Here is a 27,894-nt window from a genome sequence, read left to right as displayed (position 1 = left end):
TGACTTCAGAAGAGGAAACCTCTGTATTGAGGAACCAATAGGAATATCATGTTAGACTCCCAGAATCCTCCTCACCTCTCCGGTCAGGTCTGTGTGATGTCATGTGACCTCCTAGAATCCTCCTCACCTCTCCAGTCAGGTCTGTGTTTTATTAATAGAGGTAAGAGTGATGTCATGTGACCTCTCAGAATCCTCCTCACCTCTCCAGTCAGGTCTGTGTTTTATTAATAGAGATGAGAGTGTTGTCATGTGACCTCCCAGAATCCTCCTCACCTCTCTGGTCAGGTCTGTGTTTTATTAATAGAGATGAGTGATGTCATGTGACCTCCCAGAATCCTCCTCACCTCTCCGGTCAGCAGGTAGATGATCTCCAGGGTGAGGTTTAGTATCTTCTCAGTCATGTGACTCCGGTCCTCCTCCATCCTCATTGGTGCCATCATGTGATCTATACAGGTCTCCTTGTAGACGGATAACTTTGGGAAATGAAAGTAAGAATGATTTGGATGGTATTGGTCACACAATAATAGGATGTGGATGTGAGGGGGGAATAGGAGGGTTGCTGGACATTGAAGGACTACTCCCCCCATGGGAAGACATTTAGTCTGGACTGTTTAGGGTTTACTAAATCTTCAAGGTCCCGGGACCCTCTTGACTTGCTGCATCAGAAATCCCCTTTTCTCTGTTGGGTTTGTTTGGTCTCTGAACTGGTTTTGATGAGTATTAGATCTGCAGACAAGGAATGATAAATATGATCCTTCCTATGACTTGTTTGCTCTGAGGCAGTGCTGTGAGGTCAATGTCGGATCATCATGATGTCCAGGACGGGGAACTTGCTGATTTTTGGCTGGAGTTGCTTGATAATCAGGATAATTGGCAGAACTACGGCTGCAAGGCTCCAATCTCCGGCACCCTGCTGACAGGAGTGATGTCACTGTCACTCTCTGCAATAAGAGAAGGGATTGGATTGGATAGCAGGAGGATGGTGCTAGTGGAGTAGAGAGCTGTGGGGGAGGAATCTGTTCTCATCTCTTCTATGTGTGGGTAGGAGGAGGACAGCAGGGGGAAGGGTTTGATCTCTTAGTTGCCAAGTATTCTGAAATCTCCAGGACATTGTACAGAGGGGCAGTGGATTTTTGAGGTTCTGAATTCTAGTACCGGGCACTGCCAGATTCTGTGGTATGGGAAGGTATTGGACTGTCCATCCATTAAGCATTAATGCTATGAAAACAGACCTCCCCAAGGACCAAGTGTCCTTCTTTGTTCTATTTTGTGTCTTGCAATATAATTCTTGACCAGTGAGATGGTGAGGTGAAGACTTCCTACATGTGCTGGCAGGAGTTCTTTAAGGAGGTCAGAAAAGTAAGTGAAGGTGGAGTGGGAGGACCATCAGAGACCAAGAGTTCCTATGAGTCCTCTCTTACCTCAGAGCCTTGCAGCCTGAATACCCCCTCAGAGGCCCCCACAGTCCTTCAGCCCCACTAACCTCTCAGAGTTGTTCAGCCCTATTACCTCCTAACAGGCTCCCAAAGTTCTTCAGCTACTCCTCCTCCTCAGAGGTCCCAGAGTCCTTCAGATGCAGGAAACCCTCAGAGGATCCAGAGTTCTTTAGTCCCACTACCTCCTCAGAGACCCCTCAGTCCTCTACTTCCCTCAGTATTTCCCTCCCTCTGACACCAATGATGGAACATATTCTTCATGGCCGGCTGGGGAATGTTTTCTTCCTCCTGAGCAGCAATGTAAGGGGCTCTATGCTCCATACTCCTGACCCCGGCACTCCATCATTGTGTTGGCTGCATAGTGTAATGATTGCCCATTGGCTGCCTGTGTAGTGTCATCATTGCCCTTTGTAGGCCATGTATGGTCAGGATGGTCCTTGTCTTGTCTATTTATTGTCAGTGCTGTTTGTTTAGAGGACCATATTACTAGAATTTATCTCCACAGTGAGGAGAATGTTCCGGCCCCGGAAGTGGGGGAATGTTCTGCCCCTGAAGGGGTTCATCTGGGTTCCCACACTATATATGTGTGTATCATCATCTGCTGGAGATAAAAGACGTCACAGTGACTATGGAGGAAGAGGACGGACGTGACTATGGAGGAAGAGGACGGACGTGACTATGGAGGAAGAGGACGGACGTGACTATGGAGGAAGAGAACGGATGTGACTATGGGGGAAGAGGACGGACGTGACTATGGAGGAAGAGGACAGACATGACTATGGAGGAAGAGGACAGACATGACTATGGAGGAAGAGGACAGACGTGACTATGGAGGAAGAGAACGGACGTGACTATGGAGGAAGAGGACGGACGTGACTATGGAGGAAGAGGACAGACGTGACTATGGAGGAAGAGGACGGATGTGACTATGGAGGAAGAGGACGGACATGATGGGGGTTACTGGGTGTAAATAGAAAATAATGTCTTATTACCTCCTCTGCTACCACTTCTGGTAACGTCTCTTCTCTACTTCAAAACCACTTGGAACTTCCTGCCTGACATCACTTCCTGTCTGTACCTGACATCACTTCCTGTCTGTCTTCCATAGAGACTTCCTGTCTGGGTAGAAGTGAGATCACCACCTTGAGGAGCTCAGAGGAACTGCAGCCCCGAGAAACATCTGTAAGGCTCTGTTCACATCTTTGCAGTTTGCTTTTCGCAGGTCATTTTGCATTTTTTATGTGTTTTTGATATGTTTGTAAGGGAGAATTTCACCAGCACACTGAGGATCACCAATATGGGTCCAAACGTTTTAATAAATGATCACATAGTTACAGCAAGGCAGCGTTTTGGAGTCTCGCAGGACCCCTTCATCAGGCATGTGACGGAGGAGTCCTGCGAGTCTCCAAAACATTGCCTTGCTGTAACTATGTGATCGTTCATTAAAACTTTTGGCCCCATATTGGTGATCCTCGGTGTGCTGGTGACATTCTCCCTCGCTGATTCTGTTTGGTTCCAACCGAACCATTTTTAATGCGTTAACAATGCGTTTGGATTGTACACTTGCCTGTTGATACGTTTGTGATACCTTTGTGGTGCATTTTGTGTTTTGTTCAGTTTTTTTTTTCCAAAGTCGAATTTTTTTATTTGCTGGGCAGAATAAAAATGCACAACCATGCATTTCAGCAAATTCTCCATTGAACTCTGTTGTAGCAAAAATGCTTCATTTTGCTTTTTAAAAAGTCCCGGACCCTTTCCAAAAACACAGCAGCTCAAAAAAGCCTAGATGTGAATGTGTCCCATAGGAAACCATATTTAATGGACTGAGGTGCGTTTCTGAAAACAAAAAGTACTAAAAAATGCATTGGTGTGAACAGCCTGAATAATCACTCCTGTAAAATATCTGCCTTACACGGCTACCAGGGAAACTCAAATATAACACAAGATAAGGAAGAAAATATAATTCTAGTTCTTATGGAACCAACGCTTTAACTAAGATATTTTATTACATATAGAAAATACATTAAAACAGATTCCCTCTGAAATCAATCTTTTTGGTAAAGAAAATGTAAAATTATTCTTTAAAGCAGGGCTTGAAAAAGCCGCTCGCCCGCTTTCCAAATACGAAGGGAAATCCTTGTGTGGCGAGCACAGATGGAGCTGCAAGCCTCATTGTGAAGCCGAGTTCCAGTTTCCGACTTCTTCTTCAGCACCGCCATTACACTGGCAGCGCCGCTGAGGGGACAGGTGCAGGAGAGGTCTGCTCTCCTCCACTGAGAGGAGACACCTGCTCTCCACCACCACAGGGGACTTGAGGAGAGGTCCGCTCTCCCCCGCCATGGGGGACACGAGGAGAGGCCCGCTCTGCACTGCCTTGGGGGACACGAGGCCCACTCTCCACCACGTTTGGGGACACGAGGCCCGCTCTCCACTGCCTTGGGGGCCATGAAGCCCACTCTCCACCGCCTGAAGAGACACAAGGCCCGCTCTCCACCACCTTGGGGGACACGAGGCCCGCTCTCCACCGCCTTGGGGGACACAAGGAGAGGCCCACTCTACACTGCCTTGGGGGACACGAGGAGAGGCCCACTCTACACTGCCTTGGGGGACACGAGGAGAGGCCCGCTCTACACCGGCGTGGGGGACACGTGAAGGAGAGACCCACCAACACTGCACATCACTACACCCGCCAGCTTAAGGTAAATTACATTAACTAAATTTACATCTTTTAAAAGAGACTTTAGTTACTAAAGATGCCAGAGATAAACAAAAAAATACAAAATGTTCACTCCAGGTTTAAACCTGTAAAACGTGATATTTTGATTGCACCCGATTGCTATTAATCTATTGCTGTGATATTTAAATTGACATAATAAAGCTTTGTTATAATTGCAGTTTTTTATATTTTGGACTCTTTATTCTAAAGAAAAATGTAATTTCATAAGCTTTAAGGGGGTGTGGTTGGGGGCAGGGCTAGGGGCGGGGTTTGGGGACAGGCCAGGGGTGTGGTTGGAGGCGGACCTGGCCAAGGTTGGGTGGGGCAACTGGTGGAGAGTAATGTTTTTTCCTGGCTAGTAGGTCTAGACTCAAAATTTTAAGCCCTGTTTTAAAGTATAAAAATATATATCAATCCTCTCATAATGAAAATGTAAAACATAAAGTACAGGGATAGAACAATCCTCAGAAGGGAACATGTAGGATGACAGGAAAGGCTCCTGACTGGTGAGATCCTCCAAACATAATGATGACATCCATGAACTGGAGCGAGCTCGTTGGGGTGATAAAGCCAATCTGGAAACACTGTGTAGACGTTCTCCAAGAACTCAGCACACTCCAGGTGTGGAGAAAGTCTCCAGGTGGGTTTAGCCTGTCATTTATCATAGATACAAACACACTGTAACCGGGATGGATCACTATGCCATTTGCTTTCTTTTTTAGTCTGCTGGCATAGCTGTTTCCAAATTTGATAGATCTGTACCTATGATCCGCGGTGCTTTATTTCTCCTCCCGAGACCGACACTTCCTATCCTCCATCCTACAGCCATCATACTACACTGCAGTGTGGATGAGAAGAATACTCTCCATGGTGCAATGATGGAAACTGACCAGAATTCCTGGACACCAAAACACCAATCATATGAATGTGGAACTCTTTGGCGTAATCCTCTTTGGACATACTGCAAAAAGTTCTGCAATGTCTTCTCTTCTCACCTTGGAACTCCTATCTGAAGATATCCACCTGTAAACTTGTACACAAAGGGCATTTACTCTGTCAAAGATCTGCTGAACAACACTTACATAAGAACGTTTCAGGATCCCAGCCTCACTTATTTTCTGGACCAGAAAGACTTCTACAAATTCCTCAGAATTAGACATATGCTACCTCACCTGCACTGGTGTGAGAACACTCAGCCCATGGGCCTCATAACACTCAACAGCTCTACACCTTCCAGCTCCCATCTCTCTACCTTCTACCACCTACTCCAAACACAAACTCATACAACCAAACTCCCAACGATGGGATTCTGGAACTCTAATTCTCTATCTTTTGAAAAAAAAACCAATATTTTCTCATTTCTGTTATAAAAAATATCCAATTAAGTCAAATTTCATCATAAATTTAGGTCTTTGGTCTTTGGTAAAACAAAAATCCAAATAACTGCATATTAATTGGTTTGTGTGAAAGTTATAGAACTACAAACTATGGGATAGATAATGGAACTTACACAGCTTAAACTTTCTGACTGCCATCACATTTCTTGAGGTGCTAAAATACTGGGGTAATACAAACACCCCCAAATTAGCCCTTTTCGGAAAGAAGACACCCTAAGCTATCTGCTGAGAGGCATGTTGAGTCCATGAAAGATTTTTTTTTTTCCTTTTTTTTCTCTTACACAAAATTGTCACTTAAATGACATATTGCTTGCACAAGCCATGGGTATATGTGGAATTACACCCCAAAATACATTCTGCTACCTCTACCGAGTATGGGGGTACCACATGTGTGAGACTTTTTGGGAGCCTAGCCACATACAGGAGCCTGAAATCCAATGACCACTTTGAAAGCCTTAAAGTGCATAACTTCCTCATTTCACTTCCTCACTACCTATCACAGTTTCGGAGGCCCAGAAATACCAGGATAGCACCAACCCTGACCCCATATCTGGCACGCTTGCTGGGGAAAAATTGTTTGAATGCAAGGTGGCCATAAAAATTAATGAGGGACGCATCAACGCAGATTTTTTGCTGGGGAGTATAGACATCTGCACATTTTTGGTTGAGGTGATTTATGAAGGGCCTAATTTTGTGGAGTCAGTAAAATTCAGGGTCACCCCGAGATGTCGTTGAAGTGCATAAAATGCAATATCTTCTCATATCTATGCCTGGCCATGGCAGCAGAGAACACGGCAGATGGTGAATCGGGTCTGCGGACCGATACAACTGCAATTCATTTTTCTTAGTAATACTCATGTTGAGGGTTAGGCCCAAAAAAACCTTAAATTTGGAAAACGTATTAGGTTTCCATGCAAATAGTCTGGTAAGGTTTGAACTTGGGTTGGTGGCGATAAACTGATTTATACATTGATTTAATCCACAATTAATGCATACAGATCTTCCATGAAAAACCGCTCCAAAAAATCAAGGGGAGTATTTAAATTGGCTGTTTCCACCTGAATTCCGGGTTGGGGAGTGAATGGGGGAAGTACGGGAGCTGCAGAATTTGTGGGCTGTCAATTGGGATTTGCAAGCACATCCAGAAGGATACTAGGGGCTCTATGAGCCTGTGTGCGAATTCTTGGTGGCTGCGGGACACTACTTGTACTCACCACCGCACCAGCTTGTACTGCACTTATGGGACTCACCATGTCACCAAGTGATACTGCAGTGCTGCTATGTATAAGACCAGGATGTACTAGGCCGCTGGTGCTCGCCAGTTCACCAAAAGGTAGTGCGGCACTAGTACTGGCACTCTGCTGCATGCAGAGGTTGTACCACCTCAGGAACCTGGGAATGGGGTCGGGTACACCTGACCTTAGCAGGGACCTCTTCTCCATCGTCTGAGTGATCTGTCAGGGTGCTGCTGCTGTCTGCAGGTTTGTATTCTAAGGCTGATTGTATCAGTGAGTCTTCCCCTTCGCTCTCACCTGACATGCTCAGAATCCTGGAGGCCTCTTCACTAGTGTACCTTTTATTGGACATTTTGGCCACTAAATGTATAGGTACCTAGTGCGACTCACGGGAAAAAGAGCATCTGGCTGTCAAGGACTTTTTGATTTTGCGAACACTGCGGTTTTGTGTGCAATGTATCAAGTGACAGTGACCTACTGACACTGCACTTGCTGGGGGAGAAGGGGGGTAAGCATAGGGGCTAAATGCAGGTGCTGGCAGGTGTGTGAATGCTGGTATAGTGCTGATCTAATCAAAGATATTGATCCATTCAGACACTATACTAGCAATAGAGGTTTATTGTATATGAGCGTCTTCCTGGCAATCAAGGGGTTAAATGTGATGACTGGTGTAGTGACAGACAATCTGACACCATCTGGGAGGGACGCTAATTGCCGCTAACGCTATGTCAAGTTGCCGGAGACACTAATACAGTGATCAGCAAAAAATCTGTACACTGTACTAATGACACTGGTGACAGGGCAGTGAAGGGGTTAACTGGGGGCGATCAAGGGGTTAAATGTGTCCTAAATGTGATTTTACTGTGTGTGCAGTGCGTGGATCTGCTTTCTTCTCTCTATGGGACGGAATGTGCTCAGAGAGAAGATTTCATCATTTCCTGTACCTGTGTAATGTAAACACAGGTACAGGAAGATCTCTGATAGGGCAGGGATCGATCATCAGATCCAGGCTGAACATCACTGGCCTGAACATGATGATTGGTCAGGAACTGGATCATGGCAACGGCAGGTTGGTGCATGCACACACGTCCCCGGTCACCGCGGGAGCATGAACCATATATATACACATGATTTTGTGCAGGGAGTCCGTCCTGTAGAAGTATTTCTATTATAGGGGGGACTTAAAGCAATTAAGGAAAGCGCGGCGCTGTATTTCTATTTATTGACATTTATGCACATTTATATGAGTATGTTTAGGTGTGGGCAGCGTTGTTTTAGTTGAATTCACTGTTAAGTTGGTTTATTGATTGTTGATCACCTTTTTTAGCTGCTTGTGGGAATACTTTGTATTATTTGTGCTCCTCTTCACTAGTGTACCTTTCCAGTTCCTGTGTTTATAAATATGGACACAGAATGATCTCTGATTCGGTACAGGTGATCAGCAGGTCCAGGTGATCAGCAGGTCCAGGGGATCAGCAGGTCCAGGGGATCAGCTCTCATTGGCCTGGACCTGATAATCAGCTTGTGATGTACTGAATGACAGCACAGTCAGGGCGGTGGGCTCACACGTGTACATGTACTGTATGTGATCTGGTGAAGCGGGACTGCCCTGCCGCAGTATAAGTTTGGTGGTCGGTCCTGAACTGGGTAAAGTCAGATTGTTTGCTGATGATCTTTCACTTACTTTGGTCCAACCCAACACCTCCCTGCCAGTCCTATTTTCTATACTCCATACATTTCCCTTTCCAATGCAGCGCTCGCCTCTGTAAAACAGAATGATGGTTTCCTTGGCCCACCTCCTACCTGGATTATTTGGGCATTCATCTCCCTCGCTCGTACAACACACTCCATGAGGCCAACTACATCCCCACTTTCAAATACTTGAGAGTCCTACTTCTGTCCTGGACTCATCTTCACCTCTCCTGGATAGGGAGGATCAGTTCTGGGCCATATATGGCAGGAGGGGTTGTTTTGTGTTTACACCGGCAGTTCCATTACTCCAGTCACTTTCCGGGTCGTTACCATCCCCCATTATTATCACTGTCCCAGCCCTTTCCATCTGTGGGAGGAGCTGAGTCTCCACCTCATTAACACTGGGAGGCCTATAACAAACTCCAATGATGACCTTTGTAGTACCGCCCCCCATGTGCAGTTCCACCCATAATACTTCAGCCTCATCACACTCTCCATCAACTAGGTCCTCTTTCACACTCGCTCTGAGATCACTTCTCACATAGAGACAGACACCACCACCTTTCCTATTTCCCCGTCTCTCTGAAAGAGAACCTAGCCAGGAATATGAATGGCCCAGTCATGTGAGGAATGAAGCCAAGATTCAGCAATACCAATTCAATCCTAGTTCTCTTCATGTACCAAACCTTCCAACTCACCTATTGTGCTGGGCACACTTCTGGCATTGGGGAACAAACACTTTCATTCACTGACACCTTGTTCATTCACTGACACCTTGTCCATTCACCGCCACCTTGTCCATTCACCGACACCTTGTCCATTCACCGACACCTTGTTCACATGGATTTTCTGTAATTGTTTTACTTTAATACAAATGGTACCAATTCCACTGGTTGCAACATGGGAACATTCTTATCTGCCATAGCCCTCCCCTCATCTTTCCCCATTCCACCCCCAATAAGAACTGACCCCGGTCTGATCTGTCTACCCCGTTATAATCACTGATGTACAGGAAGACAGGACTTCAGTGAGGAACATTTCCCTCACTCAGGACAGAAATACGGCTTCTCCCCCGTGTGAGATCTCTGATGTCTGCAAAGACTGGACTTCACTGAAAAACATTTCCCACACTCAGGACAGGAATATGGCTTCTCCCCTGTGTGAGATCTTTGATGTGTTTGCAGACTGAACGTCTGTGAAAAACATTTCCCACACTCATGACAGGAATACGGCTTCTCCCCCATGTGAGATCTCTGATGTCTGTAAAGATGGGACTTCTGTGAATAAAATTTCCCACACTCAGGACAGGAATACGGCTTCTCCCCTGTATGATATCTCTGATGTGTGTGAAGACTGGACTTGTCTGAAAAACATTTCCCGCACTCAGAACAGGAATACGGCTTCTCCCCTGTGTGAGATCTCTGATGTGTGTAAAGATTGGATTTCTGTGAAAAACATTTCCCACACTGAGGACAGGAATACAGCTTCTCCCCCGTGTGAGATATCTGATGTCTGTAAAGACTGGACTTCTGTGAAAAACATTTCCCGCACTCAGGACAGGAATAAGGCTTCTCCCCCATGTGAGATCTCTGATGGCTGCAAAGACTGGACTTCAGTGAAAAACATTTCCCGCACTCAGGACAAGAATACGGCTTCTCCCCTGTGTGAGATCTCTGATGCCTGTGAAGATGGGACTTCTGTGAATAACATTTCCCGCACTCAGGACAGGAGAAGCTCTTCCCTGTTGGAAGGCCGGCCCAGTCCCGCACAGTCTGAGGTTCCTCAGGATACAAGGAATCCGATGGTCCATCTACACTGGGTGGTGCCGAATGGACATTGGAGGGAGCCGGGTTTTCTCCTGGACTATACTGTGTGATGTCCTCATCTTCTACTTTCCAGTCTGGAGACAAAGTGAGACAATCCTCGGAGGTTTTCCTCATCTCCCGGCCATGGACTAAAATACAAAGACAAAGAGGATTACTAGACAGGAGCTGATTGGTTCCCCCAAACCAGGACTCCGCCCACATCAGGCAGCTTGGTCTCTGAGGAGCTTACAATTCCACCATCAAGGGAACAAGGAAATGGCTCCTCTGATCTCCTACCAGGATATTTCTTTATTCATGGACCTTAGTCAGAGAGTGAGGAAACAACCAGAACTGTCTTTTATAGGAGGGACAGTGATGAGGGGATTATAGGACGAGGGTCCCCACCCCCTCTATCACTCATCGCCATCTTCCCAACACAAGAAGTACTGCACTTCCTTATTTACTCCATGATTTAGTCATGAAGAACAGCGGGGCTGAGCCCCACCAGAGGTCAGAGAGTGAGGATGGGGGGAGAACAACCAAGATGAAGACTGGACTGATCCTGAAGACCACCATCATTGGGGTATTGGCTCCTCCCTCATTATCACTTTCTGTTTAAGGGTCAAAGCTGGAGGATGTTATCACATTATTATCACCATGTAAAAGTCTGTGCTCCAATCACAGCATCCGATATCAAATGTCCATCTGGTAGGAAATGGGGGGAACAAAAGAGAATCCATATTATGTGTATATATTGCAGTGGGGGGAGGGGGGAGCAGAAGTCAGGACTATGGAATGTACAACATAGAGTATATAGTGCAAGGGTCAGGAGTATGTAATGTACAACACAGAGTATATAGTGCAGGGGTCAGGAGGATGTAATGTACAACATAGAGTATATAGTGCAAGGGTCAGGAGTATGTAATGTACAACATAGAGTATATAGTGCAGGGGTCAGGAGTATGTAATGTACAACATAGAGTATATAGTGCAGGGGTCAGGAGTATGTAATGTACAACATAGAGTATATAGTGCAGGGGTCAGGAGTATGTAATGTACAACATAGAGTATATAGTGCAGGGGTCAGGAGTATGTAATGTACAATATAGAGTATATAGTGCAGGGGTCAGGAGTATGTAATGTACAACATAGAGTATATAGTGCAGGGGTCAGGAGTATGTAATGTACAACATAGAGTATATAGTGCAGGGGTCAGGGGTATGTAATGTACAATACATAGTATATAGTGCAGGTGTCAGGAGTATGTAATGCACAGCAGAGTATATAGTGCAGGGGTCAGGAGTATGCAATGTACAACACAGAGTATATAGTGCAGGGGTCAGGTGTATGTAATGTACAATACATAGTATATAGTGCAGGTGTCAGGAGTATGTAATGCACAGCAGAGTATATAGTGCAGGGGTCAGGAGTATGTAATGTACAACATAGAGTATATAGTGCAGGGGTCAGGAGTATGTAATGTACAACATAGAGTATATAGTGCAGGGGTCAGGTGTATGTAATGTACAATACATAGTATATAGTGCAGGTGTCAGGAGTATGTAATGCACAGCAGAGTATATAGTGCAGGGGTCAGGAGTATTTCTCAGATTGGGGGGGCATAGTCACAAATGTGGTGCTGCTTTTGCGTGAGTGTTGTTTTTGAAGGAGTGCTAAGACGCAGTTGAACACAGCAGTCTAATCATACCTTCCCTGCTTTTCACAGGTAAATGCTGCTATCTGCTCTCCACTCTAAACTACAACAGCACATTGACTCCTTTTAATTTCAGAACAAATAGTGTATATATATATATTTGTCTGTTTGTGTTGATTAGTTCTCACCTCTTGTTGCACCCTTTTTAATGACTGTGGCCTGTGTCTGGTCTGTGTTTGAGAAACATCCCCCCCATTCATGTGATTCTTATCAGTTCCTAATTGGGGCGGAGATGAGTGCTCATTTGGCCATCTCCTTATAAATTTGGATCAGCTCATGGGGGTGGTCACAGATGGGGCGCATAGTCCCAGATGGGGTGCTGCTTTTGCATGAGTGCTGTTTTGATGGAGTGCAGAGACACAGTTGAACACAGCAGTTGAACTAAAGCAGAACTCAAGCAGCAGGAAGATACAACAAGAAACTCTCCTGCATGCTGGACAGACTGCGAGCAAACACCCCGGGAAACATCTCCTACAAGTCTGAGTCCTGTGGGGGAAAGGGTTAATCTCTTATACCTGTCTAAAATCTATTTCAATAATTCTGAAACATACTAACATCTCACAGACAGAGAATGTTGATGAAATCAATACGGAGTATTTACTCGGCTACTGTTTATACAAATTCTAATATGTCATGTCAACCTGCCGGAAATGTGTCATATCACGCCAGCTACAGATATTGGACTTTGATTTCTGCACAACACAGTATTTTTATATAATAATACTTATTGGGATGAGATCCTGTTATGAAATACGTTTAGCTAATGATGTTCTGATTGGTTGAATCGATATTGGTTGTAATAATCTGATTGGATGGAGAGACATCCTCCCTCCATAATTGTATTTAAATCCTTCTTTTGCTACTAATAAATGAGCATACTTAGAACCATCCTGCTTCTGCGATCTGTCATTGTATGGTCCTGGAATTCTGAGGGGTCCTCCAGATCATCCCAGGGGCCAAATTAACCCCTTCCCAGCAAGTCCCACTCCGTGTACCTTTTATTATGTCCCCTCTACTCCTTTTCATATTACTTTCCTGCGTTCCCAAAATCTCACTTCTTTACCCCTCTGCTCCACCCCAAAACTTGTACATCTCCCCCTCACTGCTACCATCTCCCTACTACTGCTCTCATCACCTCCTGCTGATACTTCACTCTCCTGCTGACCCAAACACCAGGACTGGAAGGCATGTGCGCTCGTGTACATCCCGCTCCCATCTTACTTTCCTCACCCTTCTTCTTCTCCTAACCTCTGGGGATATCTCCCCAAACCCTGGTCCTCCAGTATCTCACCCCCACACCAGGCACCCTCCTTCTTCTCCTAATCTCTGGGGATATCTCCCCAAACCCTGGTCCACCACTATCTAACCCCCACACCAGGCACCCTCCTTCTCCTAACCTCTGGGGATATCTCCCCAAACCCTGGTCCTCCACTATCTCACCCCCAAACCAGGCATCCTCCTTCTTCTCCTAATCTCTGGGGATATCTCCCCAAACCCTGGTCCTCCACTATCTCACCACCACACCAGGCACCCTCCTTCTTCTCCTAACCTCTGGGGATATCTCCCCAAACCCTGGTCCTCCACTATCTCACCCCCACACCAGGCATCCTCCTTCTCCTAACCTCTGGGGATATCTCCCCAAACCCTGGTCCTCCACTATCTCACCACCACACCAGGCACCCTCCTTCTCCTAACCTCTGGGGATCTCTCCCCCACACCAGGCATCCTCCTTCTTCTCCTAACCTCTGGGGATATCTCCCCAAACCCTGGTCCTCCACTATCTCACCACCACACCAGGCACCCTCCTTCTCCTAACCTCTGGGGATCTCTCCCCCACACCAGGCATCCTCCTTCTTCTCCTAACCTCTGGGGATATCTCCCCAAACCCTGGTCCACCACTATCTCACCCCCACACCAGGCACCCTCCTTCTCCTAACCTCTGGGGATATCTCCCCAAACTCTGGTCCTCCACTATCTCACCCCCACACCAGGCATCCTCCTTCTTCTCCTAATCTCTTGGGATATCTCCCCAAACCCTGGTCCTCCACTATCTCACCACCACACCAGGCACCCTCCTTCTTCTCCTAATCTCTGGGGATATCTCCTCAAACCCTGGTCCTCCACTATCTCACCACCACACCAGGCACCCTCCTTCTTCTCCTAACCTCTGGGGATATCTCCCCAAACCCTGGTCCTCCACTATCTCACCCCCACACCAGGCATCCTCCTTCTCCTAACCTCTGGGGATATCTCCCCAAACCCTGGTCCTCCACTATCTCACCACCACACCAGGCACCCTCCTTCTCCTAACCTCTGGGGATCTCTCCCCCACACCAGGCATCCTCCTTCTTCTCCTAACCTCTGGGGATATCTCCCCAAACCCTGGTCCTCCACTATCTCACCACCACACCAGGCACCCTCCTTCTCCTAACCTCTGGGGATCTCTCCCCCACACCAGGCATCCTCCTTCTTCTCCTAACCTCTGGGGATATCTCCCCAAACCCTGGTCCTCCACTATCTCACCCCCACACCAGGCATCCTCCGTCTCCTAACCTCTGGGGATATCTCCCCAAACCCTGGTCCTCCACTATCTCACCACCACACCAGGCACCCTCCTTCTCCTAATCTCTGGAGATAACTCCCCAAACCCTGGTCCTCCACTATCTCACCACCACACCAGGCACCCTCCTTCTTCTCCTAATCTCTGGGGATATCTCCCCAAACCCTGGTCCTCCACTATCTCACCACCACACCATGCATCCTCCTTCTCCTAACCTCTGGGGATATCTCCCCAAACCCTGGTCCTCCACTATCTCACCACCACACCAGGCACCCTCCTTCTCCTAACCTCTGGGGATCTCTCCCCCACACCAGGCATCCTCCTTCTTCTCCTAACCTCTGTGGATATCTCCCCAAACCCTGGTCCTCCACTATCTCACCACCACACCAGGCAACCTCCTTCTCCTAACCTCTGGGGATCTCTCCCCCACACCAGGCATCCTCCTTCTTCTCCTAACCTCTGGGGATATCTCCCAAACCCTGGTCCACCACTATCTCACCCCCACACCAGGCACCCTCCTTCTCCTAACCTCTGGGGATATCTCCCCAAACTCTGGTCCTCCACTATCTCACCCCCACACCAGGCATCCTCCTTCTTCTCCTAACCTCTGGGGATATCTCCCCAAACCCTGGTCCTCCACTATCTCACCCCCACACCAGACATCCTCCTTCTTCTCCTAACCTCTGGGGATATCTCCGCAAACCCTGGTCCTCCACTATCTCACCCCCACACCAGGCATCCTCCTTCTTCTCCTAACCTCTGGGGATATCTCCCCAAACCCTGGTCCTCCACTATCTCACCACCACACCAGGCATCCTCCTTCTTCTCCTAATCTCTGGGGATATCTCCCCAAACCTTGGTCCTCCACTATCTCACCACCACACCAGGCACCCTCCTTCTCCTAACCTCTGGGGATATCTCCCCAAACCCTGGTCCTCCACTATCTCACCACCACACCAGGCACCCTCCTTCTCCTAACCTCTGGGGATATCTCCCAAACCCTGGTCCTCCACTATCTCACCACCACACCAGGCACCCTCCTTCTCCTAACCTCTGGGGATATCTCCCAAACCCTGGTCCTCCACTATCTCACCCCCACACCAGGCACCCTCCTTCTCCTAACCTCTGAGGATATCTCCCAAACCCTGGTCCTCCACTATCTCACCCCCATACCAGGCATCCTCCTCCTTCTCCTAATCTCTGGGGATATCTCCCCAAATCCTGGTCCTCCACTATCTCACCACACCAGGCACCCTCCTCCTTCTCCTAAGCTCTGGGGATATCTCCACAAACCCTGGTCCTCCACTATCTCACCACCACACCAGGCACCCTCCTTCTCCTAACCTCTGGGGATATCTCCCCCACACCAGGCATCCTCCTTCTCCTAATCTCTGAGGATATCTCCCCAAACCCTGGTCCTCCACTATCTCACCACCACACCAGGCACCCTCCTTCTTCTCCTAACCTCTGGGGATATCTCCACAAACCCTGGTCCTCCACTATCTCACCACCACAACAGGCACCCTCCTTCTCCTAACCTCTGGGGATATATCCCCAAACCCTGGTCCTCCACTATCTCACCCCCACACCAGGCACCGTCTTTCATCCAGGAATAGCCGCAATCCCCTCAATTTAATATTTGCCCCCGTGCTCCCAAAAACCACCCTCCCTTTTTCATGTGCGCTCTGGAATGCCCACTCTGTAATAATCTCACCTCTGTCCATGACCTTTTTGTCTCCGACTCCCTTAACCTACTAGCGATTAGAAACCTGACTCCAAGCAGCAGATTCTGCTTCTCCCGCGGCACTTTTCTATGGAGGCCTCATCTGGACCCACTCACCCAGACCCAGTGGTCGGAAAGGTGGTGGGGTTGGTTTGCTTCTATCCTCACTGAGCACCTTTCAAGTCCTCCCTAACCCTCCCTCTCTATCCTTCTCTTCTTTCCAGACTCACTGCATCCGGCTGTTTTCTCCAATTTCTCTGAGGATTGCAGTGATCTATCGGCCTCCTGGACCCGTGTCCCGCTTTTTTGATGATTTCTGCGCCTGGATACCCTACTTTCTTTCCTCTGAACTACAAACTATCATTCTCAGAGATTTTATCATCCCTATTAATGTCAACAACCCGGCTACACCCCAACTCTTCAACAAACCTCATCTTTTGCATTAGCACAATGTATACCGTCCTCCACTCACTCTGATGGGAATACATTAGACCTTGTTTTCTCCCATCTTTGCACTCCCTACAACCTCACAAACACCCCCTTTCCTCTCTCTGATCACAATCTCATCACCTTCACGGTCTCCTCGTCTTCAAACACCTATCCCTCCAAGCAGCCAACAATTACCCACAGAAACCTTCACAACTTGAACCCGGCTCCTTTCCACTCTGCAACTGACCAACTCTATGACAGAATCTCTCCCCTGTTCTGCCCTGACCTGGCCACTGCTGTCTACAACAGTTCACTGTCATCCACATTAGACTCACTTGCTCCTCTAACAACACGAAGCATCAGGCCCCGACCATTACATCCGTGGCAGACTGACCACACCAAAAATCTTAGGAGACATAGTCATGCGCTGGAGCAATTGTGGTGTAAAACCAAATCCCAGCAAGCATTCACCCGATATAAATCTGCTTTCTTCACATACAATTCTTCCCTCCATGCTGCCAAACAAACCTACTTTGTCACTTTCAGCAATACCTTGTCATCTAGTCCTTGTCGTCTCTTCTCTACTTTTAACTCTCTACTTTCTCCACCCCCACCTCCACCCAGTACCTCATTCACTGCTCACAAGATGGCAAATCATTTCAAAAACAAGATTGACACAATTCGTAGGGGCATCACCACTGCATAGACATCCATCCCACTTAGCATACCTTATACTAAACCTCCCTCAACACTTTCCTCTTTTGACCTCGCTACTACTGAAGAGGTCACTAAGATGTTCTCAGAAGTAATGTACAAAATAGAGTATATAGTGCAGGGGTCAGGAGTATGTAATGTACAACATGGAGTATATAGTGCAGGGGTAAGGAGAATGTAACGTACATCAGAGTATCAAGTGCAGGGGTCAGGAGTATGTAATGTACAGCGCAGAGTATATAGTGCAGGGGTCAGGAGTATGTAATGTACAACATAGAGTATATAGTGCAGGGGTCAGGAGAATGTAATGTACAACAGAGTATATAGTGCAGGGGTCAGGAGTATGTAATGTACAGCGTAGAGTATATAGTGCAGGGGACATAATATTGGAATTCAGCAATCAGTGGAAGCTTAAATGTTTACTGTAGACAAGTTGCAGAGATCCCACACCGCTGCCTCCCATCTCCTGAGACTGCACTCAGTGACTTGGGTCTGAGACTATACAGACATATCCCTCCACCCGGCACAGCCAGCAGACAAAAGAACAAGTAGCCCTGGGAGACTTGTTCTATCAGAGATTTTACTAGACCCGGGCATGGGGCAGAATACCAAAAGCACACACCCCAGGTGCCTAGGTCAAGTAATGTCTATGGTGAAAATGAACATTTTGCTGCCAGTTCAGCCTCAGAACCTCCATAAATCCAGTCTAGATACATAAATTGTGTCTGCAGCACAGAGAAGGAAGATTATCCGAGAGAAATCCAGGAATACAGGACGGGGAACACAGCTCAGGAAAGTGACCAGGGGATTACAGGCTGATATCACCCAGTCCCCGCCCTACTCTGGACCAATCAGTGAGCAGTATGGGTGGAGGAATGGATTTAGTGTTCATGACCCACCTGTGCTGATCTCTGTAGGAGTGTCCTCCTCTATAATTAGCCTCATTATTCCATCCTCCTCCATAGACTGCTGATCATCCCTCACATACGCCTCTTCTTCTTCTGCTTTAACCTCAAATTTGATATCGATTGGATCTCCACTCTAAATCAAGGAAATGAGAGAGAATATCATCTGTAAAATATAAGGTCACATAAAAGAACTCCAAACATTGTCTTCATGAGTCCATGTTCTAGATACTCCATCCCACCAACCTTGTAATGGTGAGGGATGGTGTGACCTTCCTGTGTGGAATCCCGGGAATACAGAGGATGGGGACATCTCTCTGGTGGGTTCCTGGTATTAGGTGGCTCCATCATATCCTTGTGTCCTTCTGAAAACTCCTCCATCACTCCATACTCCTCATCCTCCTCTTTATACTCCTCTTTAACATCAATATTATCATCCCCGAGGATTCCACTCTGAAAGATATAATAAAACATTCATTGTAACAAACATGCTGTGTATAAATCACAACTACCAATAATTGTCATCATCTACCTGATGGTGGTGAGGGATGGTGTGACCTTCCTGTGTGGAATCCCGGGAATACAGTGGATGGGGACATCTCTCTGGTGGGTTCCTGTAGCTGGATGACTCCACCATGGTGTCCTGGTACAGATCTTTGTGTTCTTCTAGAAGCTCTGACTCCTCCATCCCCCCATCCTCACCCTCCTCCTCTTTTATCTCTTCTTTAAGCTCAACTTTAGGATCTCTCAGGTTTCCACTCTGAATATATAATAAAAATGATATTAATGGTAACAATGCAGATAATGTACAGATCCTAATGATACTATCAGTGATTGTTCCTCATCTACCTGATGATGGTGAGGGATGGTGTGACCTTCCTGTGTGGAATCCCGGGAATACAGAGGACGGGGACATCTCTCTGGTGGGTTCCTGGTATTAGGTGGCTCCATCATATCCTTGTGTCCTTCTGAAAACTCCTCCATCACTCCATACTCCTCATCCTCCTCTTTATACTCTTCTTTAACATCAATATTATCATCCCCGAGGATTCCACTCTGAAAGATATAATAAAACATTCATTGTAACAAACATGCTGTGTATAAATCACAACTACCAATAATTGTCATCATCTACCTGATGATGAGGGATGGTGTGACCTTCCTGTGTGGAATCCCGGGAATACAGAGGACGGGGACATCTCTCTGGTGGGTTCCCATGACTGGATCCATCTGTAGGAAACACACACACTGACTGAATCCATTGTTTCTATGTGTTTATCAGATGATGGGGGATCTAGGTGGATCCTCCGTACTGCTCTCTCCTTTACAATAAAGTCTCCTCTTACCCGGTGATGTGAGGGGCGGCTGATTGTCCATCATGACGTCCTTGTAGAGATCCTTGTGTCCTTCTAAATACTCCCACTCCTCCATGGAGAAATAGACAGTGACACCCTGACACCTTATAGGAACCTGACACACACAATGATACAGTCACCATCCAGACACATCCCTTGTCTGTTACTGGAGAATGTCCCAGAATTCCCGGCACCGCTCACCTCTCCTGTCAGCAGCTCAGTGATCTCTCTGGTGACTTCTAGAATCTTCTTCTTCTTTCTCTCTTCTATCAGGGAGGGAGGTGGAGGCAATGTGATGTCATATGATCTCCAGACTTCACAGGAGGAAAACTCTACATCTGAACACAAAGAGTCACATCAAATGATATTCCCAGAATCCTCCTCACCTCTCTATTCAGGTCTCCATTTTATTAAAGCCCCACTTCAGGCTGAGGTATAATTTCCCCCCACAGGACCCCCACACTACGCAGGGTATAGGCTTGTTGCAGCATTCTGATGTCATTACATACAACGCAGGACCAACAGTCCCACTTTACATGTGAGGATACCAAGGGGCCCCCACATCCTAAGAGCATCAGAAAAATGTCAGATGAAGGGACATCGAGAGGAGGAGCTGTGAGGTCAGTGTGATGTCATAGGATTCTCTGACTCTGAATGGAGGGACATTGGGGGGAGGAGGAGCTGTGAGGTCAGTGTGATGTCATAGGATTCTCTGACTCTGGATGGAGGGACATTGGGAGGAGGAGCTGTGAGGTCAGTGTGATGTCATAGGACATATAGACTCTGGTAGGGTGGACATTTGGATGGGGAGATTTGAGGGGTCCTCTATATGGAGCTCCCATACAAACCAAATCCTAGTTCCTGGGTGCGTCCTACCTCTCCTAAACTGAAGAGTGAACTTTGACCTTTACCATCCAGAAATCTGTCCGGAATCTGTGGAAGTAAGCTGTCATGTGATCAGGTGACGTGCGGAGGAACGGAGTGTAAATAGCAGACAATTGTCTCCAGAGCCCCTAATGGTGGGGATGGATTTGGCGGCGTGCTGGTGCCAAGTTTCCTCCCCCCAGGGTCACTGCAGGTGTGGAGAAAAGCTGTGTAAGAGGATATGGAGGAGAGATGAGGAGGAGATCCAGGAATCAGGAGAAAGGTCAGGGCAAGCAACAGACGAGCGCATCCAAGAGACCAAGCCGGGGTCACTACACAGAAAATCAATCCAAGGAAACAACAGGCAGGACGAGGAATAGCAAGAAGGAGCTGAGAGACAAATGAGAATATTGCTCAGCCAATGGGAGATGATCTCAGCATGACTTCCATCATGAAGGAGATGAGGGGGAGGGGAGGAAGTCACTGAAGGTGACCATAGATCCATGGAAATTCAGCTGGTTCAGCAGGGATCGCTCACATTCCATGTGTGGTCACTGCCGGATAAAAGCCACTCCCCCAGCGGCTGCAGCCAATAGCTTCAGTGCTGATCTGTGTATTCTGAGAGCGGAGGAGTCCCCCCATTGTCAGAATACAAGAGTGAAGCGGGGAGGATTCCCCCATCCACCTCCAATGTGTGGATGGGGGAATCACTTCAGTTTTTTTTCTGCTCATCCCGCTGGCTGAACGATAAAACTGAACCATGTAGGCCAGCTTTGGGGGCAAATATATTATCATCAACTCCTCCCCCTGAAGGGGTTCATCTACGTATTACCTCCTCTGCTGTCAGATCCAGGAATGTCGACTCTGCTTCCTCATTCATGTAACGTCCTGTCTGTACCTGACATCACTTCCTGTCTGTACCTGACATCACTTCCTGTCTGTCTTCCATACAGACTTCCTTTCTGGGTAGAAGTGAGATCCCCACCTTTTGGAGTTCAGAGGAACTGCAGCCCCGAGAAGCGTCTGGTAGTGTGACCCCGGCCTTGTGCTGGGTGTGTATGGACTGTAGATCCTTATAGAGGGGTCACCTCCACTCCCACCAAGGGGGACAGAAATATATGACTGCTCGGGGGAGGGATTTTGGCCCCTTTGATTCTGCAGTAAAATTGATTGCAGATTTAGTCCTGTAGAAGATCTAGTATATGGATACAAAGCCCCCCAGCCCAGAATAAAGGGTGGACATGGCTCCTGATCCCCAGATTTGGGCCATAATGTCATCACTATCCCCACCCCTTCCCATATATTGCGGATGATAGGTCAGGGAGTTGTCATTCAGTGAGTTGTGTTGTCACATTTGGTCATCAGATTTGTTTTTTTTGGTGATCATTATACTTCATGCTAGACATTGATCTACATCATGGGACTTTTTTTTTACAGTCTATATTTTTTGTGATTGAGTAGGATCCCTGCCCTTTCCTGGCCTGGCCAGCATGCTCACATAAGGGTCTGGTATAGAATGTTGGCAGGACCTTCAGGAACATATCTCAGATACTCTCTGTAAGGTGACCATAGACATGGAGGACACCAGCAATGGTTGGGATGTAACATACCCTGTAAAGGTGGCATGATATGATAGATATTCCTGGAATTCAATGTTCAGTATTACAGATACAGTGTTCTCTTCATTTAGTGGTCAGTAGAAGACAAATGGTCACAATTTATAAATCTGAATAGTTGGCTCTGGAGTGTGAAGATTGGAGAGATGAACACCTAGATGGCAATAATGATCTGACATCCCTGTAGACATAGATACACATGAATGATCTTTCACCTCGCTGGCCAAAAGGAGTTGAGCACCGACATGGGTCAGGCACCACCCTGTGAGGATGTACCAGAGCTAACCAGGAAAGCCAGTAAGAGCCAATGGGTTATCTGGTACTAGAGATGGCCATTCTGGGGGAGGGTGCCACGACAGAATGGACACTTGCAGTCACTGAAAAGAAAAAAAAGAGACAAAGTGGGAGGCTGCAAAGAACAGAGCAGCTATCTCTGTGTCCATCCCTGTGGTAAGGGAAACCCCAAGAGTCTCCAGGAAGTACTTTAGCTATAACCAATAACATACTAGAGATGAGAAAAGGTTCTTTCAGGACTTTGAACACCAGTGCAAGCTGCTGGAAGTACCTCCCATGAACTGGACCTGTCATGTGGTAGGGCTGCTAGATGAAGGGGACATTAAGGCCCATCACATGATGGATCCCCTAAAGAAATGCGGCTATGAGTACATAAAAAGGGCAGGGATGGAAGCGGTATCACAGTCTTATTGGGCCCAGTTTTAGACTACCCCTCACCTCCCAGAGACCCCTTTCAAAATATTCTCGCATAAACTGTCTTTAGCGTTTCACTGATCACTGACAGGGGAGAAAGGGACCTCCCCTGAGGAAATTATTCACATGATCCAGAAGGAGAAGTTCTTGTACATGTCCCCCTGAGCTCCAACAGTGGGTGTGTGAAAGGAAACCCATCACCCTAGAGGAAGCAACAGCCTTAGCAGATGAGGCCCTCATGATTAATCCTCAATGACAGAAGACAGTTGCTGAGGTACTCCAAGTTGCCAGGATTCCCAGCCCCACATTTGTGCCCTCTATGCCTCCCCACTGCTGGATGACAATCCAGTTCCCCCTCAGCAGGCCCCCAGGCCTACTATAGAGAGACTCTGCTTTGGCTGCCCTGCTAAGAAACCTCTCCAAGTCGGTGCACTGTGGATATGTACCAAGCTTCTGAGGAAATGCCACTCCTACCCCAGCCCTCTGGGTCACCCTTAGACAGCACACACTACAGATGTGGACAACCCAGGCATCTCCAGGCTAGATGCCCAAGGAACTTCCACCCTCCCCAGACTCAAAACACTTGCACTGATCCCTGTGTAGTGCTGGTGCCAGGAGGAGAGAGCCTTTCACCATCTCAAAGTGAATGGATGCCTCCAACAACAACCAGCACCCTTCTAGGAGTCTACAGAGTCCAGCCATTTACCCCAAGCTACCCTGAGATAAGACAGCAGCAGTTACAGGAGGTCTGAATAGATGGATGAAAAGTCATTGGTTTCCGTGATACAGGCACCTTACTGACCATCGTTGATCGCTGTCTGGTGAATCTGATTGGATGGATTTTCTATTGAACTAGTGGGGGAGGGTGCCATGAGAAATCACCCAAAGGCCTTTTTTCTTCTGGATTATGACCTTTTTCTGCTGGGGTTATGGCAGGACTTCCTGCCTACATTCTCCTAGGGAATGACCTGAGAGAACATAATTGTCAGTTTCTAGGGAGTGTGATCCAGAGCCATTCTCTGGGAGTAGAGAAAAAATCTAAGACAGGCTTGATGCAAATTCATCAAGGATCTACCCCATTAACTATGTAAAGACTTGGGTCAATCCCACCAACGCCCCAAGGTTTCAGAGGAGGATCTCTTGGTTTGCAAAACAGGTGGAGACATAAAGGAAGAGCACCCCATCCCAGATGCTGTAAATGGAGACAGCGGGGTCACAAACAAACTAACTGTCCCAAGAGTTGTAGAGAAATGTCTGACTCCACAGCTGCAGTTTGGTGGAGTGGTAATGTAAGTAGATCAAACTATCCACCCAGCACTTCAAATGTGTCCCTAAGTCAACCACTTCCATACCCCAATGTGATGTCCTGCTAGAATGAGTTTTAACATTCATGTGGCCCTCAGTTTAAAAGCTTAACTCCTTGTCTACCTGGATCCCTGCCCTGTGCTTGACTCAACCCACTTGTCTGCCCAGTGCCCTGTCCTGTGCTGGACTCAACCACTGGTCTGCCCGGATTCTGGCCCTGTCTGCTGGAGCTGACCCTTGCTACATCCTACCCTGGTCTGCCTGGATCCCTGCCTTATGTGCTGGACTTACACGCTGCTATGTTGTACTTTGGTCTGTCTGGATCCCTGCCGTGTGGGTTGGGTACATTCTCCTTGCCATACCATCTGGTGTAGTGGTTCTCCATTTTGCTTGGCTATCCTACTTGGACTATCTGTTTGGTATTACATTGTTACCAGGTAGACTATTTTTGGAAGGATGTATGGCCCTATGCACTAATTAATAAATATAAAATGTCACCTTTATTAGGATTTTTACAAAAAATGTATATACTGAACTATATTTCATTCAAAACCTTATAAACTGGAATGCACTGCACTACAATCTCATAACTGACTTCTTTATAATTATTAGCCAGTAGACCCATCCCTTGCATCCAAATGGGTGTCAGCACCAAGCCAAGTTAGATTACATACTATTTTTGGATGACACTGTTGTGGCTAAAACAATTGTGGTTTGATCATATACCTATCAGGTAGAATGCATATACTCTCCAGTAAAGAAATGATGTTCCCCCAGGAGAGAACTCAATAGGTTATATGATCTATCTCGCTACAGATATGTAATACGGATACACTCCCATGTACCTCTCAATACCAGCCTCTAATGGACAAACCCCATACATCACCATATCCAGTCAAAAATACCACACTATCTTGAGGAATGCAAAGAATGCACAAACATGCACACTGCAGACCACTCCAAAAAAGGGGAGTAAGTACCATGTGCATTCAGAAAGTTCTCCCAAATGACCCACCAAAAAAAGGAAAGAATTCTGTTTCGCTCCAACTACAGAGCTTCGTCAAAAGTATGGAGAATTAAAATCAGATCGGGTAGTGGTAAGAAGCTGTGCTCAATATCACAGCAAGAAATGGCACCTATTGTTTGTTTTATCCCTATATATAGAAGTATTGGCCATCAAAATGGCCGCTACATGCGTGACATTGTGATATCACAGCATACGTTCGTTATAACGCATGCGCTGTCAGGGCAGGAGCTGAGGAACGGACAGGCAGGCCTAAACAATGTAACGCACTGGCTGACGACAACCACCACCCACAGACCGAAGTCCCTCAGGGTGCGGAGTCTAAGTCCCAGGCTGCCCTTCACCAGGGCCCCTGATGGTGGGGATGGACTTGACGCAGCCAGGAACCAGGTTGCGGCCCCCGAGACACCTCAGTTGCGGTAATGGCCGCCGCCAATGGCATGTAGCTGGTAGAAAAGACAATAGAGTAGTCAGACAGGCCGGGTCAACAACAACGGGATAAAATGGTACAGGAGAGCAGACGAGAATCACAGGTCACAACCTGGGTTCAGCAACAGAGGGTCAGAACAAAGGAGAACACAAAGAATAGTCGAGTCACAAGCCGAGTCAGATTCCAGGAGAGTCACGAGAGTCAGAACAGAGTAATAGCAACAGAAAGACACAAGACACAAGTGCAAAGAGCATGTGCGGACCAGAGGCTTATATGTCATCAGCCACACCCCTCTGGGGGATGGACCTCAGAGACCTGAAGGCATAAAGGATTCCCACCATGCTCAGCAGAAATCCAAGATGGATGCCAGCACATGGAGTAACATAACCCCTGGGAAAAGGTAGGACCTTGACATGCGCATTGTCATGACTTCTAAACTTCCGTTCATGTTCAATTCATCATAGGTCACCATCTTGAGGATGAAAAACAACATTACAATAATCTGGGAGGCAATGTATTCTGCTGTTCCACTCCACAAATGTCCCATGGACACAGCATTAATACCTCACTATTTGAGAACCTTGTTTATAGTTCATACCAATATATAGCATTTTATGGGGTCAATTCAAACAAAACACCAGAGTCCCTCATCAGTCCTAATAAAGGTTACATTTTATATGTATTATTGGCTAATTGGTGTGTAGGGACACATACCCTCGCCCAGTATAGAGTTTTTGATTGCCAAATATGATGATTTATGATGAATGCACTGTCCTGTCATCATCTGAGGCCACACGGATGGTGAGCTGTGAAGCTGCATGCATAAGTGACACTATCCCTCTAGTGTTCCACGCTATGTGGAATCATGGACAGGGCACTTGAGGCAGAACAGCGGGAAGAAAAGGAAGATGTCCTGTCCTCTCAAGGCCCCCTTTATGCAGAAAACACAGAAGGAGGAGGAAGTGGAGGAGGAGGAGGATTGCAGCAGCATGGAAGTAGAGGATCACATAGAGCAGTCTTCAAGGGATGCTTTTCAGTCCCCAGAATCCAGCCAGGAGTAGTACATGGCTGGGAGGAGGTAGTTCCTGACAGTGTCATCCTCAGTCACACAGAGGACTCAGAATCTCCTGCCTCCTCAAACTTACACTGCATGGGCTCCCTGATTCTGCAAAGCCTGTGTAAGGACCTGAGGATGTGTGTTATCAAGAAGAGGGATCAACACTGGTTGGCAACCCTTCTTGATCCAAGTTACAAGGGTAAAGGTGCAGAGCTCATCCAGTCTTCCCAGAGGGAGCAGAGGATGAAACATCCTGAGGATGCCTTGAAATTGTGTAACACCTTTCCAGACACTGGGAGGTCACCATTTCCTGGACAACGTGTTTCTGAGGCTTCGTTCTGTCAAATGAAGAGCGGTGGAGAAGGCAGCCAGATTACTGATTAAACAGTTCTTTAGTTCTCAGCGCCCAGGACTGTTAGGTTTAAGCACCCATCGGCAGGGTCTGCATCATATGGTGCAGGATTATCTAGGGGCAAGAACAGACTTGGAGACCTTTCCAACTGAACATCCACTGGGTTACTGGGTCTTGAGGATGAATCACTGGCCAGAACTTGCTCAATATGCCATCGAGCTACTGGCCTGTCCTGCATCCAGCGTGCTTTCCGAATGGACATTCAGTGCTGCTGGAGGTTTTGTGATGGATAAAAGAGTGCGTCTGTCCACAGACTCCGCTGACCAGCTGACATTTATCAAAAGGAATCAGTCCTGGATCAACAGCAACTATCTTGCCCCTGATGATGATATAACTGATTACATTTGTTAGGGATCTGGGATCCCTTGAAGACTGCCTATGTTGCCGATCCTATTCCTCAATCCTGATTTTACTAGCTTCCAACAATTTTTTTGGTTTAGGGCACCACCAACACCCAAGGCCCAATTTTTTGGCACCTGTTTTACGCATGCAAGTCATTTCATTTTTTTTACCATGTATCTATAATTGTTAGCAGTTTTTAACTGCAGGGCCCATTCCTGCACCCAGCATTAGTAACTGTGAGGGGATACAGTGTTCAGGCATCATCAACAACCAAGGCCCATTTTTTCTACACCTGTATGAGAGGTGCATATAATTAGAATTTTTCAAGCCGGGTCCAATCCTGGACTTATCAAGAATAACTCTGAAGGGTTACGGTGCGAGTCCTGCTGCAGCAGGTTCTATACATTGTACAGATGTGGAACTTTGCAGGTAGTTTAAGGGGACCCCCAAGACAT

The 27,894-nt window shown here is 47.1% G+C and overlaps 1 protein-coding gene across 1 annotated transcript; it reads right to left on the bottom strand.

Moving 5' to 3' along the window:
• Window positions 1-9,321: 9,321 nt before the first annotated feature.
• LOC149469359 (uncharacterized) lies at window positions 9,322-20,018 on the bottom strand. The gene is made up of 7 exons (XM_089669341.1): window positions 19,673-20,018; window positions 19,462-19,556; window positions 19,176-19,382; window positions 18,859-19,086; window positions 18,573-18,779; window positions 18,321-18,462; window positions 9,322-10,430 (listed from the first exon to the last, which is right to left on the bottom strand). The coding sequence occupies exons 1-7, from the start codon at window positions 19,755-19,757 to the stop codon at window positions 9,520-9,522; spliced, it is 1,875 nt and encodes a 624-aa protein (XP_089525467.1). The 5' UTR covers window positions 19,758-20,018; the 3' UTR covers window positions 9,322-9,519.
• Between the last annotated feature and the right edge of the window lie 7,876 nt (window positions 20,019-27,894).

This window comes from Staurois parvus, unplaced genomic scaffold (assembly GCF_062004578.1).
Source record: "Staurois parvus isolate SC_StPar_1 unplaced genomic scaffold, SC_StPar_1.0 ptg000073l, whole genome shotgun sequence".
NCBI lineage: Eukaryota > Metazoa > Chordata > Amphibia > Anura > Ranidae > Staurois > Staurois parvus.
Note: the sequence above shows the minus strand (reverse complement) of the source record. Positions and strands in the feature narration are given on the sequence as shown.

Bases quoted from the DNA above. Each gene is read 5' to 3' on its own strand.
- LOC149469359 (XM_089669341.1), bottom strand. From the start codon at position 19,757: ATGGAGGAGTGGGAGTATTTAGAAGGACACAAGGATCTCTACAAGGAC. The intron at 19,383-19,461 runs GTAGATGATGAC...TATATCTTTCAG, and splicing joins ACACCATCCCTCATCATCAG to AGTGGAATCCTCGGGGATGA. The intron at 10,431-18,320 runs GTGGGTCATGAA...TTTGTATTTTAG, and splicing joins TCCTACAGAGATCAGCACAG to TCCATGGCCGGGAGATGAGG.